We start from the raw sequence: 17,208 nt of genomic DNA on the forward strand, positions 1-17,208 counted from the left end.
CCATGAAAAAGCCCATGTGCAACTTTAAAAATAAGAGAGAATCTCTAGTCGACTATGTGGCCATTACAGCCACTAGTAGTTTGTAGATTGTACATCCATTATAAAATTTTTTAAAAGTGAAAAGAAGCAATTGCCCTCTCCCTGAAGCCCACAAGAGAAAAATATTGGAACTGTCAAGCCCCATGCCATCAGTCAGAGAGAGAGAGAGAGAGAGAGAGAGAGAGCAGATCATAGCAACCAGCTCACAAGAAACCAACAGGAGAACAAGAAGAAGAGGAGCACAGATAAGCAGCTGAGTTTGGAAAAGAAAAGGATGAGCTTTTTTTATTTTCATAGAGGACCCACTCTTTTATAAGTGTCCATATTTTTCAAGATGTATCAGACCATACGTGTTTCAGATGTTTTGGACAGTTCATGGCCTCATGCTATAAAAGTATCAGACTAACAAGTCCTAAGCATGTCAAAGCATATCGGTGACTGTTCGTGTCAATGTCCAGACATGTGTCAATGTCCAGACATGTCTGACACTGACATTTCATGTGTTTGCAAATGTCAGCATAACATGGGTCACCACAGGTGTGTACTATAGGCAGCAAACATGAATGGAAAAGAGAAACAGAGTCTTCCAAGGAAGCAAGAAACATATAAGACAAAATGACACCATAATACTGTCATGTTGAGCATAAGGTATATTTAACTAAACTCTATAAAGGCAAGCTTACAGATCAATCTGATCCATTGCAGATACCACCATGGCCTGAAATGCTAAAGGCAACAAGGAAATAGTGTACGGAGACTTGTTCCGCTCTAGCATAGATACAGGTTCCCACAGCTCATTTTTTGAGAGCTCTTCTGTTGCTGCCCTCATCCAAGAGCACAGTCTTGAGATATAGATCCTTGCAAGTTCCAAATGGAGAGCGAACAAGAACTTAACTGTCATAGAATCATGAACCATCTCTAAGAATCATAGCAGAATTGGTATACAGTCACTTGCATATCAAGGAAAATTAATAACCTGCACTTGCAGGAGCAGATTCTTTTGCTTCAACAGCGTGGCATGCCTTAGCAATTTCTTTTGTTGCATCTCTCATGTGTCTATAAAGAACATTTGAATCTTCAAGATCACGGAATGCATTCATCACCTGGATGGAATGTTACTCAGTGGAGTCAAATATACATTGTAATCTATGATTTTCATTCCATACTAAGCACTAAAAAGAAAATCTAAATTTATAAAAAAAGTGATCAGTTATTCTCCCTTTATGTACACAAGCATTAGAATGGAAGTATAAATGTATATATAAGCATTAGAATGAAAATCTAAATGTGTGTGTGTGTGTGTCTATAGACATATGTGTGTCTTATATATTAGAGAGAGAGAGAGAACAAATCAACAAAAGATAAATAACAACAGAGAAGCACTTAGCCTAAATAATGGAGATGGTGAACAGGAAAGAATGAATAAAAAAGAAAAAAATAATGCCTGCATGTGAATACACATGCATGCGACCATGATGAGCTCACAAAAGTACAAATGAAGACAAATTTCTAATAATCAAACAAAAAACTCCTTATCTAAGCCTTCGAAGAAACATAACTAACTGCTTGAATTATGTCTCGCCCTCCATCCAAATAGATATCTAGGAACTCTGTAGAGATGGTTGGAAGCAACAGTCTGCATCTTGAATTTTCAAAGTGCATAACATATACATTTTATGCTAACACTTCTCACCAGCCAAATATTTCTAAGTCTGTCCTGCTCCACCCCACCAGCCAAAACAGAAACTCCAAGCCACCCATCTCCCCACCCAGAGGTAGAGAGGAAAGACCAAGCAAAAAAGAGAACCGACAACCTTGTCGTACTTGGGGATATTCTATTTCATGTCTTAATTGTTCTTGTCTTGCTTCATTAACTTGTACACTTGTAGCCACCTCAGACATACTGACTGTTGTACAAGACTAATCAAATTTGATATCACATATAAAATGAGCAACTTGTTCTTGCTAATAGCAATTACGTCATTATAACAGTGCGATCCTCAGAACGAACCTTTAGATGAGTCTCATAGCTAGCAGTACCATTAGTATGAAACCTCAGTTTCCTCTGTAAATTAGGTAACAAAATCTTCTTCACATAGTAAAGGTTCTACCAGCATTAAAATAATCAAGGTCCTCAATGCTTAAAAATCAGCAGCAATGAAGAGAAAAGCAATTTAACCATGCTAAAAGGATAAAAAAATTTGTGGCACTGGCAGTTCCACTAAGATCATCAATTAATTATACTTAACATGAAACTGCATATATCATGCTGAAGCTGAGAACAGGTACAAGTAAAACAAAACATAGAGAAGAAGGCATCTACCTTAGCCTCATAAATTGATAGAGTACCATGTATCATTTCAGCAACTTCATCAACAGAATGATTTGAATACCTCATATCACCGGTCTTGTCATCAGCTTTTGCTTGTACAGAGGATTTAGCATTACTCTCAACTTGTGAAGACTACAAGAAAGGAAGGAGTAAGAAATACAGTAGTAGTAGCCAGAATCAGGAGACCAGATGCTCATATGTGGAAGGGAAAAAAAAAAGAAACTTAGGCAACGATGGAAACATAGGAGGTTTTCTTATTGCAAGAAATTTGGTTCCTGAACAGGTATGATTTCCTCAACTTCCCCATCCCCTTTCTCCTCCACCTCCTCCTCCTTGTAAACTTTCCCAAACCCAAGCAGCACTGCCCACACCATGTCATGTCAGTGCAAATGCAGCAGCCAAATAGCTGTATTCATGTAACATATCCTTTAGCAGATCCTACATTATTGGGGTTTTGCCAAAACCCCATATACCCACTTGTTGGCCAAGGATTACGGGTTCTGTTATTGGAGGTAGGGGTTCATTTCCATGTTGTGCCATTATTATTTTGTAGTTTGAGTTAGAATTACTTGTATGTTTTGCCCTCAAATATACTTATTCAGATTGTCATAATACTAGTTGTGTTGGCTTTCTTGGTAAGTATGTAATTGATAGATCCTCTGTTGCTTTGAGTCCATAATTGTTTGCTAAAGAGGTTCTCTTCTTAGTGGTTCAATTTATTGAGAAACTGCTTCATCACAAATTATTTTTCATCTAGATTTGATCAACTTATTGAAGAGTTGACAAACACTGAACATGGTGATCCTGGTCTCCTAACTTATGCATATGAAACATCACAAAAAATAGACAGCTTGTCCATGCACCAGGCAATCAAACTAAGGACACAAGAACTCCACGGTTCTGGAACACCTGTTCCAGGCATTCAGGAACAGCTATAGCAGGAATGCCCACTCCAGCTGAATACCTTGAACAGGTGTTCCAGGAACAAAGAATCAAACAAGCTCTAATGCGACAGAATATATTTTGACTCCAGTCATCATTCAGCAGTTACAAAAGAGTGGTGTTTTTGGCATCCAGAAGTTGATTGTGTGATAGCAGGAAATTACATTATCCAAGTCACTGGATAAGCTATTCAAGAATCAAGAACACTATTCAACACTCTTGTGAAGTACAATTCATGTCTTTGAAAGACTATAACATGAAAGGTTTGTGTAACTATTTGAGTTTTTTATTTGAATTATAGAATTCTGTTAAACAGCAAAACATAAGTTGGATGGATTTTAGACATCAAAGACAAGATTTTTTAACGATGTGACAGTTAAAATAATTTGTTTACAACAGATAAATTTCAGGCCATGTGGTAAAGAACTTAAATGAAACATTTACTCCCAACTTTTTCAAATTTGTTGTATCATTCTTTCTAGTGCTTCACCACCTTAGCACATTATCACACCGGAAAAACAAAAAAGTACCTGCTTTTTTATGCATGTTCAGGTCGTTCATATCACCAGTGAACGACAAAATCCATCAAAGAACAGAGCCATAAAAATCTGCCAAATGTTAATTAGTTTCTTTTATTTTACAATAGAAAATGGATGAAGTTCAGAAGCACAAGGCTGGTTGGAGAAAAAGAAAAAAAAAATTGAAAGCCTTGCCAAGGTCTTTCTTGGGTTCTTTTTTAAATGTATCTTCCTCAAGAAAGCCTTGGAAGTTCTAAAAATTTGGAAGATAAAAGAGCAAAAATCAAGATATGGAACCTTGGGTTTTCTAGTTTTTTCTTGCAAAAATATAAAGAGTCACGTGAAAGTTTTTGCATTTAAAAGAAATTAAAGATACATATATAAAATTAAAGTTTTTGAAGTCTCAAAAAAATCTCCAGGCAAGATTAAAAAGGTATCACAATCCTATTACAATATTCTGATGATATGTGTTCTGATATTCTCTCGGCAGAATAAATTGCATCAATACCAAAACACTCCCAAAAATATCAGCAATCTTAATGACTATTCCTGAATGTCAAAGTGGGAATAACAATATAACTTCTGTAGCAGTCAAGATCAAGGGAAACAATGAGAAGCATTGATGCCAGGTTAAATTGCACAGTGAAATAATATACCTTTGCAAATTTTCCATGAAATACAGAAAGTGCTAATCTCCAAAATGCAGGGACATGATGGATAAGGACAGCAGTTAAATGCCGAATATATCTCCCTCTAAGAGCATCCACTTCCTCCCCAGCTAAATCTACAGGTTGAGCATCCATTGATGCAGTATTAGGCCCCAGGAGAACAGACAAGTCTACTGGTGACTGAAAATGACATCGAAAATAGTATTAGTTGGATTAGCAGTATCATTAATTAACAGTTAAAACTCACTCTTAACATTAGATTTTCAAATATAGAGAAGACGAAATATGTATGTACATTAGATGAAGAATATTCTGTTCATGCCTGCGGGCATCTCATGTGCATTTCTGTGTGTTTATTTTTTATTATATGTAAGGTGCAAACTACTTACAGACTTATTTGGATCATGCTGGAGCTGCCGCCATCTTACATCCAAGAGAATCTTGTCACGCTTCTGGGAATGCAAAGCTTCCATTCTATGCTCGTGATCTAAAGTGCATTTTTCAAGCAAGCCACGTATCCTGCGATTCTGTCCAAACAAAAGATAAAGAAAGATTGACAGGCAAAGCAGCATGACATTGAGATGATAGAGATACTAAGCAACAAAAATGTTCGAGTGTGAACAAGCATAATTAAATTCCAACCTGTATGTTGAGATAATGCCATACAGGGTCTGAATCAGGTTCCAACTCCAACAGAAGTCTGACTGTGTTCTCAAGCTAAGATTAACAAGTCAAAGAAGTCAGTAGAGGAAGAGATACACATGTTAAATCTTAAAGTGCTATAGAATAATCAATATTCCAGTATGATAGAGACAAAGTATGCATTAAAACTAAATAACAATAGAACTAGTGAACAAACTATCGGCAACAGAGAAGACCATAAATAGCTTATTCTATTTTTACCTCAGTTGCTATACAACAACCGACTTTGCTAAGAGTACCTGATGAAGAAATAATTGAATCTTCAAAAAGGACATACAACTACAGAACGAATTAAATTGATCCCAGCAATGCACAACATGGTTGAACTTAACTTCCAAAACTTGAATTGGATATGTGATACAAAAAGACTCATGTTTCTTAGTATTTTAAATACTGTGGCTAACTAAATACAGTATTTTTTATAAGAATATTATAATAAGAAATAAAAGCCACATGCAAAGGTGATTCAAAGGAATCTAAAAGATAAAACATTTAGACACCCCAACCTAAAAGTAGAGAATTCATCACGTGCTAGTATAAACCAAATACAATCATGTATACCAAGATCATCTGTCTGCCTAGATGTGTATGCATATGTGGTGGATGAATGTTATTTTATGGGTAATTTTGTTAGATATATATTAGATAAGATTATCCGTCATGAAAATGGAAGTGTAATAAGCAAAACTTCAAGACTTAAATAAATATATCCAGCTGTTAAGAAGGGAAACCAATTTACATTCTGAAAAAAAATGTTTGATCCACCACCTCAGATCTTGGACTAGGACTACTGCTTGTGTAGTCGACATATTATAACACTATCAAACTCAGCATAGAAAACAACAAACAGAATAAGGAAATGAACTCACATCTGATAAGGCAATTTGGGGATCTTCCATTGACTTATAAAGCTTGCTCTTGAACTCATGCATGACTTTTTCAACCTCCTCAAGGACACGTTTCAACATTCCAGCCTGGAAGCTAATGAATTAATAGCCATAGAAGCAGATGAAGACATGAATAGAGAACTTAGATTTTTCTGGCTACAGGTAGTACTGTATGAATCAACCAACTGATTAACAAGCTGGAACTAACTAGAGAATACTCAGGCTTGAAAATATTCATCGAAATGGATAATAAAAGAACTCAACAAGCTTTTTACGGAATTCTCATTAGAAGATGATGACAATATTCCCAGACTGGCTAGTAATAGCTATCAGCATATGCATTGCTACCTGTCAACAAGTGTTACTTTTAACAAAAGGTTACTTGGCTATAAAATTTTCCCTTTTGAAAATACCAATCCTAACCACAACCAAGACTGGAAGTGGTAAAATAGCAATTCAGATACGCCTCCAATTTGTGCAGCAAACAGTTTAAGATTTGAGTTTGAATTTTGAATTAAGACTTGGCAGGAACTTTGCCAAATGAATTGTTCAGGTGCCAATTCTCAAAAACCAACTGAGACTTGGTCGGCACGATTTCAGGCAAAAAAAGAACAAGGAAAATAGTGGTGGAGTTGGGTATCTCATTTGCATCTTTACTTCTGAAACATAAACACTTAATCACCATATGCTCCTGAAAATGCTCAAGACTGGTGGACAAACCACAAAGGATATAGTTTTTTGGGTCCAGCTTTTACCAGATAATAAAATTAGTATGCCATTAAGAGGTAATTGTGACCAATCGCCTTTTCAATGCAGAACAGTAAGTTGCATTTTAGCATATAATGTTCATGACTCGACATGTTGTATAGTGCATGCAGTCTAGGTGGTGATCAGCTTGCCCAATATCCCGAAATTCATAACAGACACTTTTAACCTCAGATGCCCTTGTGATGTTCTAGAAAAGGTTACAGCTTGACGTTCATGGATTTCGATTGTCTAGCATAAATTTGGTAACAAGAAAAGTATGGGGAAATTAGCAGCCAGGAACTCGCACTCATGAAACAAGAAACAAATGGACCCATATGAGCCATTACCAGTTCATCCAAGCATTATTACTTAGGTGTGTCACGTGGGTGAGGGATGCATGTGCAAGTGTTGTAGGTGTGGGTGCTACATTTAAAAACAAAAGTGACTAAAGCAATGGGAGGCGTGTGTTTGTACATTATAAAAAAAATGTTTTCTGTAAATTGCAAATATAGACTGTAAAAGCATATTTTGGAAAAAAAGTTCACACGGTGCTGGTAAATCAAACCAGGTTATCACTGAAGTACTAAACACTTAAACAGGATAGCTTAATTTTTGGTTCACGTGGATGAGTAGTAGTTTGGGGATGCAACTTGCATACATGAGAAGGCAGAACAATTGATTTTGCTTTTCTGTACTCTCTGACAGCCAAATCATATTCACCCTTGCTGATATTTCCACGTATTGCACTTGGCAAATTAAAAAGTGTTCGAAATCTCTGAAGCATCCCTTGAACTGACCTTATCTTTTCAGCTTGAACCTGAAAGTGTGATCATGAAGTTACAATGCAATTAACCAAGTCAAGAATAGAACATCCGAAAAGAAAATTCAAACGTGCAGATATTCCATTCAACAAGCCAAAAATATAAATAAATTCTAAAGAACTTTATATGTATATATATGTGCAGAAATTGCACACATACGTATGCACACACACACTCTATTCCTACCTGTCTTTCAAACAGAGGTTCAAGAGCCCTATTGGCAACTGAACTGACATCCCTTATACAATTGTAAAGATTGGCTGTCCCAGCACCTTCAGGATCTTCCTCTATTCTCTTTAGTTTTGATTGAATATCTGAGAGAGCATAAAAATGTTTGACATCTTCAAATCCAACTAAACCACGATTTCTATTTTTAACAAAATAAACAAGAATAAGAGATGATACTAGATTATGCATAATGAAAACTGCCAAGAAGAAGATGATAGCCTATATATGCAACACAACCAGAGGTTGCAGTCGAACTTACCATCTATTGTAGTTTTACAAGAGACAAAACAGTCAAAATTTTCCTTTACTAATTGCTTTCTCTGCTGAGTCCTCCCTCTCAAATCAGTTTTTAAACCAAGGGCTCCAGACTCCAAATCTGCTACACTTGTATTCTGGTGGATCCGAGAAAGAAAAAGCCGTGCATCAAACTTATCAGAGTAGAACATCAACTTCTCTGCAGAATTTCACAACCCAACAAATATATGAAACTAAGATAGCAAAAACAATGATACTTTTGACATATCAGAACAATTAACTTATAAATGGAAAAGAGATCACAGAACCCTGTTATCAGAAACAGACACCTAAAAGGACAAAAGACTGATCATTTGAAATATTATAGCAATATGTCCAACATTTTGCTGAGACCAACTAAAGAGAATTACTGAAGCAACATGCTATAAGACTGAATGCCCCCTAAGGTGGAAAACCAAATAGATATGAGAAAATTACCTCGCATGTTTTGATCTACAACATCTCTATCATTATTGTCTCTTTGATCAGCTGGAGCGCTTTCTACAGAATCGCTAACCAAGGTCAGGGTCTTCATATCAATGATCCTGAATATGACAAACAACAGTTATTGAGTAATTTGGTATTTGTAAGATGAAAGATTAAAGAAAGTAGCAGCAGACAATGTAAGTTATGTAACCCAGAAGATTAAAATTTTCAGGGGGAAAAAAATAAAAAAAGGGAAAAAGCCAGCTTCATCAATAGCATTCTACTGCCAATTAAACGTTACACATCAATTTCCATCTATCTCAGATTACAGGTTTCTGTTGTTTATCTTCAGCTCCCTGACAAAATGTCAAAACCACTTCCATGACGCAGAATAGAATAGATTCTATCCAGTATAACAATTAATACATGTATATTACATTAAACAGGATGTATGCACAAACAAACTCATATAGCATGTCTAGCATCCCATCCGGATCAGCATGCTAAGGACCATGAGTAGTTTGTCTTCCAATTCCAATGCCAAATTGCCAATTTACAAGAACTCCTGCTTCGAACCTTAAAAGCTAATTTGCATGCCAATGCTTGATTTTCCACTTTCACACAAATAAACTCTATGTGCCATCTTCTTTCAACAGCATTCATGGAAATTGTAGATGTATGCATACTAGCATAATGCACATAAATCAAGTTATTGAGTGAACAAAAAGAGGAAAATGAGTTAAGCATGAAAGCAATTACAGCAAGTATAAATCTGTGCTTCTATTGATTGCCACTCGTTTTCAGTTTTCATTATTTCATGAGACTAGATATAGACTGTGTAATATGCTTGAAAAATGCTCCAAACAAATGCATGTCCAGGCCAACTAAAGTCAAATATGCAGCACACCATCCTAGCCATTAAAATACCAGAGGTATGGAAGAACATGCAGAAACCCAACATTATACAAATGTTAATGTAACCTAAGCATCCCTTCAATTATTTCAAAGCCGTATCCCATGAGAATAAACCATGATAATGGTTGCATCAAAGTGCTAGCGAAGGAACTTGTGGATGGCCCACAGGAATTCTGTGATAGCAAGTGAGATATGAAGGCATCAAGATCCAGACAACTCAGCCAATTGGCTGCCCAAATAAAAGAAGTCAGCGAAGGCAGAAGTAACGATTTGGTGTCATGGGCACCTTTTTTGTTCTTTCCTTACCCATGTATCCTAACTCCTTTCTGAAACCCAACCAGGAGCTATAGCAGCCTTTTGCTCCTAGGTGCAAAATTGACAAAGAACTTCCCCCAAACACCTCATTTTATTACTCAATAGACAACATGCACTTCAGGGTCTCACTTACCGAGCTTATAAAGGCAGCCCCATACTGATTACACAAAAGCACCCAAAGTTATGACATGAGACACCTCCTACCCATGCAAGTAGCGCACCCAAAGCCTACTATCCATTGTCGACCCATTAGCATCTTCCACGTGCACAAACAGCTCCGTGTCGGTTGTGGAGGTCATCGGTTGCACTGTCAAGAAGAGAGTGAATGGGAAATTATGTGTGTCAAATGTTTTTCATTTTTGTTTAATAGAAGTATGGTGGTGGAGATATATCTCTTGTTATTCTTCTCACAACTGGGGATGATTCAGTTAGAATTAGGATGAATGAGATAAAAGAGGAGATATAAGTTATCCTGAACCTATCTTAGCTCTTCCTTTACTCTTCTTTAATCCTTTTGTCCTTTAGCTTCATTAGTTTATTAGTTCGTTCCAAAACATTTTTGACAACTTGCTAGAACCAATCCATACTTCTGTATATACTTTTTTGTAGCAGGGATGGAAAGTTGAGAACAGAATTTTCTTTTCCTGTCCTTGTGTTTCACTTTCCTCCATTGGCAAGGTTCATTTTGTGAAAATAAAATAACATGGGTCAGTGGAGAGAGTGCTAATCATTGAACCGTTGGTAATTAATTCTTATATCATTATGGCTTTTACTAGGCAAAGTGTTAGTCGTAGGCAGAATTGCTGTTATACAAGGGGGTCTTTAGAATAGGTCCTGTAATAATGGGTTGGATCCCCTGTGGACCCAAATTCATTACTTATATATACACTCTTACCCTAAGATTAGGGTTACGCATGGATTTTATGACATTAGGAGGGTGTGTGTGTTTTGTCGTGTGTTATCAACTTCCATCGCAAGAACCAGAAGTAGCTAATATAAGGTATCAGAGCCACCATGGCGAGCAAGGAAACAAGTTTTACTTTGTTTATAACTTAAGGGCATCATTGTCCTTCATATTAAGCTTTGCATAATATATATAATCAATCAGCTTAGATCAAGTTCTCATCTTTTGGAATGTGACCTATAGCAGCATCTTTTATTCCTCTTTCGTACTTCTTCCTTCCTCTACCTAGTGCTGATGATTCTGATGTAAGTGACAACGATCTAACATGGTATCAAAGCAGCGTTAGTATTCTAGGGCTCATGATTGATTCCAAAAGTGCATCACAGGAGATCTTATCTCTACCCAAACTATTCTCATTGGTGGATCAGAGTATCAAATTGATAAGGAACTTATTGCTGATTAGTGCAAGAGAGGTTAACTACTTCAGTTATCCATCTGCAAACCTGTTCCGTGCATGAGTACAAGTTGCAATTTGCTTCATGGCATCACTTCCTTTTGTGTTAATTTTTTAACAATATGTCTAATCAATTACGTCATCTATCACATTCTGGAACGTAACCACTAGCAGCATATATTATTCCTCTTTCTTTCCTCTTCCTTTCTCTAACTTGTGTTGGATGAATCTGGTGTAAAGAACAAACAATCCAACAGGATCAGGCAACATAGTGCCTAGTCCTGGTAGTGCATAGGGGATGTCACGATGGTTTCAAGAAGAGGAAGATCCTCTACATCCTTAATACAGTAGCTCTGTGTCTCAGTTACTGAAACCTGCAATAAAAGATATTGGAGGAAATACATGACATGCTTTGAAATGAAACTCGAGGCAGGAAAGGGCCTTGGCCCCTTTTGGAGCTATGTCACATAGGTACAAGTAGAGGTGCCAGTGCAGGTACGGATCATTTTCAAAAAACTTGGGTGCGATGGTACGACGGTACGACTTTATATATATATACACACACACACACACACACACATATATATATATATATATATATATATATATATATATATAAACAAGAAGAAATACTTAGAAAATATATATCAAAATAAAAAATATATATATCAACATAAACAACATAAATAACATAAAAAATATATATCAATGGCTCCTGCAGCAGTGTATCTAAGAAACCTATGAAAAATTTTAAACATATGGACAACCGAGCAGCCCTCTAGACAGTCAAATATGAAGATCAGTCGAATTTTCACATCCAAAACATGGCCCAACATTGTGGAACTAGAATCTAAGTGCTAAATGCTGAACTGGAATGGCTCAATTACAGAAAATGCAAGATTTAGGCACCAAATACAAAAAATATTGGAACAGCTCACCATTGTGGAGCATGGTTGCATATAAATGTAAAAGAGAAAGGGCAAACAATATGATTTTCAAAGAAGAAAAAGAAGATTAAAAATGACAAACCCATAAAAGAAGAAAAACAAAAATACTACTAAGAACAACAATAAGAAGAAAAATAGTTCATGCAAGAAGGTCGTCGGAGGTCGATGGAAGAAATATCGTCCAAGCCAGCCAATGTTGACCCAAATCATTTCCGCCGAAGGTCGCTGGAGGTCGCAGCAGGTTGCTGAAGGTCGCTGGAGGTCGCCGCAGGTTGCCGGAGGTCGCCGGGGGCCGCTAGAGTTCTTCCTAAGCAAACAGCGATGGAGAAAAGCAAAACAGAGCTCTCGCTAGAGTTTTGTCGAGGCTCTGTGTTTTTGAAAGGAAATACGAAAACAAAAAACAAAAAAACCTAAGTTTTGGATCAAAAATGGACTCAATCAACATTGACTGAGTCTATTTTTGGACAGATATGGACCCGAGTACGTTGGCCATACCCGATACGTGTTGACGGGTACCTGGGGCGTGTCCAACAGTGTACCCGTACCGGTACCAGTGTTGCATCTGATCGGTACAGGTACTCCACCAAAATTAATGTACCCATGTTACATAGTTTTGGACCCTTTATCCATGGCTAGAAATGCCGAGCATAGTGTCCATGGATTTTATCACCAGCTTGCCAGCACCTGAAGCCTGAAGGCATGGGCAACAGTTTAGTAGTTGTGGATCATTTCTCCAAATATGGAACGTTCATCTTGACTCCAAAGTCTTGCTCAGCAGAAGAGGTAGTGCGACTTTTCTTCAAGCGTGTGGTATAGTTTAGGAAGTCCCATTGGACATATTCAGTGACTAAGATGCAAGCTTCAACAGTTGCTTTTAAACTTCCTAATTTGGACTCATGGAAAGGATGCCCAACTACTCAAATCAGTAATTTCCCACAAAATGATGGACAAAGCAGAGACGGTAAATGTTATTCAAGAAGAGTATTTGTGTTACTGTGTGATGGCCAATCAACAGAACTGGATAGGCTTGGTCAACTTGGAAAGGCTTTGCTATGACTTCGTCAAAACTATTGCGACAAAAGGTAGTCTCTTCAAGCTAGTCATTGGCCAACAGCTCCTTATTCCAATAAATGTGTCACTTGTTGAACATGGGAACAGCCCAATAATCACCACGAAGTTGAAGGATTAGTTGAAGTCCATGGATGAGACCTAGTACTGCTTGGCTGAGGCAATCAAAAGCATGAAGAAGTATGTTGATAAGCACAAATGACCCTTGGTGTTTCAAGTGGGAGACAAGGTGGTGCTGACACTAATGCTCCAAGTTTGGGAAGAAGATGTCAGCAAGGTAGTGCACAAGGGATTGGTTACTCAATATGTTGAGTCGTTCACAACCACAAAGGAGATGAGAATCTCAGCATATGGACAAGAAATAAAACAGATAATATTTTCAATGTGAGATTCCTTAACCCTCACTATGAAGATCAGGATAACCCTCAAGGATCCAGGTCCACACTAACAATGCAAGGATACAGACTCCACTCAACCAACAAGAGACAGAATCATGCCATGGAATGAAAGGACTGAACTAGAGCAGCTGCTCCAAAGAATTCCTAGTCAAGTAGAAAGGTTTCCCTGACTAAGGGACAGCTCATTATGGCAATTTGAGAACCAAGTCTAAGAAAACCTAAGTTCGACTAGCACATCAAACAAAGGGGACATGGGAGGCCTGTGAGCCCTTCAGCAGGGATAGCGCCAATGGACTTGGGAAGGAGCTCATGCATGATGCCAACACAGCCTATGCGATGGCAAGGAAGACTCATTGGCACCAATCCCAAAAAGGTTTGCTAGATGGGTTGGTTGAATAAAGGAACTCGACCAAGGAAAAAGAATCTAACTCAAATCCTGAATCACAAAATAATCTAGATGTGAGCAATCCAGAATGACTCAACATGAACATTCGGATTAAATAAATCTACAAAATTTTCAACTATCCAATATATCATTTGAGAAGGGCTACGATGGCATAATAGTCAAACACCACATGGAAATGTTGCAGAAGCAAAAGTTGATCGAATTCTTAAAAGCATGCACTTGATTGTTCTAGCAAACTCCTCAAACCTAAATGATAGTGACACCAGCAAAATAACCATTTTTGCATTCCCAAACGAGTTGGATAGCAAGGATAGACATCATACCCAAGTCCCAATGGATCCAGAAATTCCATGCCTCGGGGTAAGGACTGCATATTAGTGAGCCCCTTCCGACCCAATGCAGCAGCCTTCGGTTCATATGGTTGAGCAACTGGAGCAGATCTTGTTTCTCGCATCTCACGCACTCTACGACCAAGCTGCACAGAGGAAAAAAAAAATGAACATAACAATAATCAAATGGACTACCACCAAAAAGAAGAGAAAAAAAAAATCATGCAAATAACACTTCAAAGTGCAAATCTAAGGTATAAGCAGCTCCAGAGCCGTCAATCTTTTTTCATTTTATCTATCTAATGTGATTTAGTGTTTCCCTGGAGAAGAGTTTTGTGCACAAGGAAATGCCCAGACTCAACTGTGTGCCTCCTACAAACATGACTGAACAATTGATTCTTGCAAATGTTTGTCACATCATGAATATTCAACCTGATAGATTTTTCAAAGGCAGATCAGCACATCATAGCCCACCAATCAAATTATTCTCCAACCATACTTGTCCTCTCATATTTGGTTCCATAAGTACAGGATGCTTCAAACCTTCAAAAACTTTCTAAAAAATGTCTTAAAATAGCATCTTGTCCCTTTATAACAGCATCCCATGCTTCAGGTCCTCACACAGGCAGACAGAATTTTGAGGTCACATAGATATGGTTTAATCATTTAACATCCATGTAAACTTTACACTTTAATCCATAATGCATTCAAGTAGTTATGCTGCAATCCTAGCTTCACCTTCCCAAACATGTTTCACTCCATGCACTTTATTGGTTTCTTACTGCAATCCAAAATCATACAGCCTTGAATAGGATAAAACATAAACTCTGCAGCATAAAGCTTGTGACAAAGTACTCTAGTTTCCCACACCACAAGAACTTACAGAAAATGCATCCCATGAAGATGCACAATCAACCCTTGGGAGGACCGTCCCACTCTCATGTGTTATCTTTTAGGTCATCTAAAGGCTAAAGCAAGTTTTCAAGTATGTTATTTGTTAATTAAAGGTGAGTCTCGAAGACAGATATCAAGAAAGCTATTCACACACAGACTTTGCTTCCATACCTCTCGCTCTTCACTTATCACTACCCTCTCCGTTACTAGAAAGTAGAAAGTACCTATGTGAGGCCTGCACATGACGGGTTAGGATTTCACTAACTCTTTAGGGCAATCCAAGCTTGTATCAGTCTCATGCTTAGTGTAATAGCAAGAATTGTAGAAATATCATCCACTTTGACTGAACAAGAAACAGGAAAAGTTAAGTCAGTTTGAAATTGTCACAAAAAATGCCGTTTTTTTTAAAAAAACGCGTATTTAATGCTAAAAACAGTTCTGCCGTATAATACCCGTACTATTCCCGTATTATACGTTATTTTCCCGTTTTTTGCCGTTATTTTCCCGTTTTTTGCCATTTTTTTATTAATTATTATTTTTTATAATTTTTAAGATGTATTAAATGTTTAATTTTAAAAAAAAAAATTGCCGAACTTTTCCCGTTTTATTTCCGATATATAAGACTTCGCCGTATTATACCCGTTTTTTTCGTCGCCGTTTAATACCCGTCCCCGTTTTTTGTGACAATACTTTGAAGCCTAACTAAAGGTATTATACATCAAATTGTGTCAAAAACTTATTTGGTAATGTTTCTTCTTTTAGCTAGTATAATACCATTTTGTCAGCAAATGAAATTTTTGTTACTTAGAACAAGAATTCCATTATTACATAGAAAAAAGTACAGAAACGACGGGGAAAACCTGCTGTCCAGCACAGTCGACTTGGCAAACAAGAAAAGTGTTGTCATTTTCTGCTATTTGATAGCTAACCTGCTCCAAGTCCAATCCTACACTCCATCTTGAGTGCATGATAAGAAAGAAAAAACATGGTTCCTTGCAAGTTGAGGAAACACTTGACAGGGATAAAGCTAAGCGACTTGCCTCTGCCCAACAGCTGCCAATCCCAAGATTCACTATCTCTAGGATGACTCAGAAGATCCATCCCACCTATTCTAGTGAATGACAGCCTGTACATCTGGTTATTCTCTTTTTGAAATCTTATATGAAAGGAAACTTCCTTTCATCTCACTCATTATGCTTAATGCTACATAAGATGGAGTTCAGCATACACTACTTCAAAGTTTCATATCTGAAACCAAGTTATTACTCATACCTAAACAAATAATTTGCAAACTTCTTCAGATAAAAAGTCAACTTTCAACAATATATCAACCATTAATACTTTATGGTTTATCTAATGCATTGGAAGAAGCAAAACGCAGACATGCGGAGAAGAGATTGAACAAGAGGGCACAATGAAGACATGGCATATTCTGGCATAAACCAAAGAAATGGAACCTAATTTTATTTGGTCAAAAAATTAAGTACATGAAAGCATGTGAGGTGACCAAGCCATCTGCTTATGAAGAGCCCACACCTGCCATTTTTTTCACCGTGAGAACCTCCAACCAGAATTAATGACATCCACTGGATAGAGTATGGAAAAAAATATGAAGGACAACTCATCGCAGGTTCTTCACCCTGTTAATTCCTTAGATGTTTCCCAGTTTTAGGAGATTTGCATAGTAGAAACAAAATGAACCACAAGTCTGACTTTCATATCTCTCCCAATTTCAGCTAATCAACCATATCAAAAGTTCAAAACTTCACCTTTTTTATTCCAACTAACCAAGAAATGTAGTGTTAAATAGATTTCTTATGTCTTTAGGTGGAATCGCTCCCATTAACTTAGTCGACAAACACTTAACCATAGTAAACCTAGCAAGATCATTTTCTTTTTAAAGTTTAAAAATTCTACACGCAAATATTTTTTGATATCCACGCTTATTCATATGTAATGTCATAAACTGCAGAT

The 17,208-nt window shown here is 37.2% G+C and overlaps 1 protein-coding gene across 1 annotated transcript in view; it reads right to left on the reverse strand.

The window, feature by feature from the left end:
* Window positions 1–17,208, reverse strand: part of LOC116266954 (exocyst complex component SEC5A-like) — a 35,748-nt gene that overhangs the window by 16,972 nt on the left and 1,568 nt on the right. The window contains 12 exon segments of the mRNA XM_031648484.2: window positions 723–933; window positions 1,016–1,142; window positions 2,363–2,503; window positions 4,488–4,679; window positions 4,889–5,026; window positions 5,142–5,216; window positions 6,071–6,175; window positions 7,494–7,652; window positions 7,843–7,970; window positions 8,144–8,338; window positions 8,617–8,723; window positions 14,335–14,486. Coding sequence (XP_031504344.1) covers window positions 723–933; window positions 1,016–1,142; window positions 2,363–2,503; window positions 4,488–4,679; window positions 4,889–5,026; window positions 5,142–5,216; window positions 6,071–6,175; window positions 7,494–7,652; window positions 7,843–7,970; window positions 8,144–8,338; window positions 8,617–8,723; window positions 14,335–14,486 — 1,730 coding nt within the window.

This window comes from Nymphaea colorata, chromosome 13, assembly GCF_008831285.2.
Source record: "Nymphaea colorata isolate Beijing-Zhang1983 chromosome 13, ASM883128v2, whole genome shotgun sequence".
Taxonomy (NCBI): domain Eukaryota; kingdom Viridiplantae; phylum Streptophyta; class Magnoliopsida; order Nymphaeales; family Nymphaeaceae; genus Nymphaea; species Nymphaea colorata.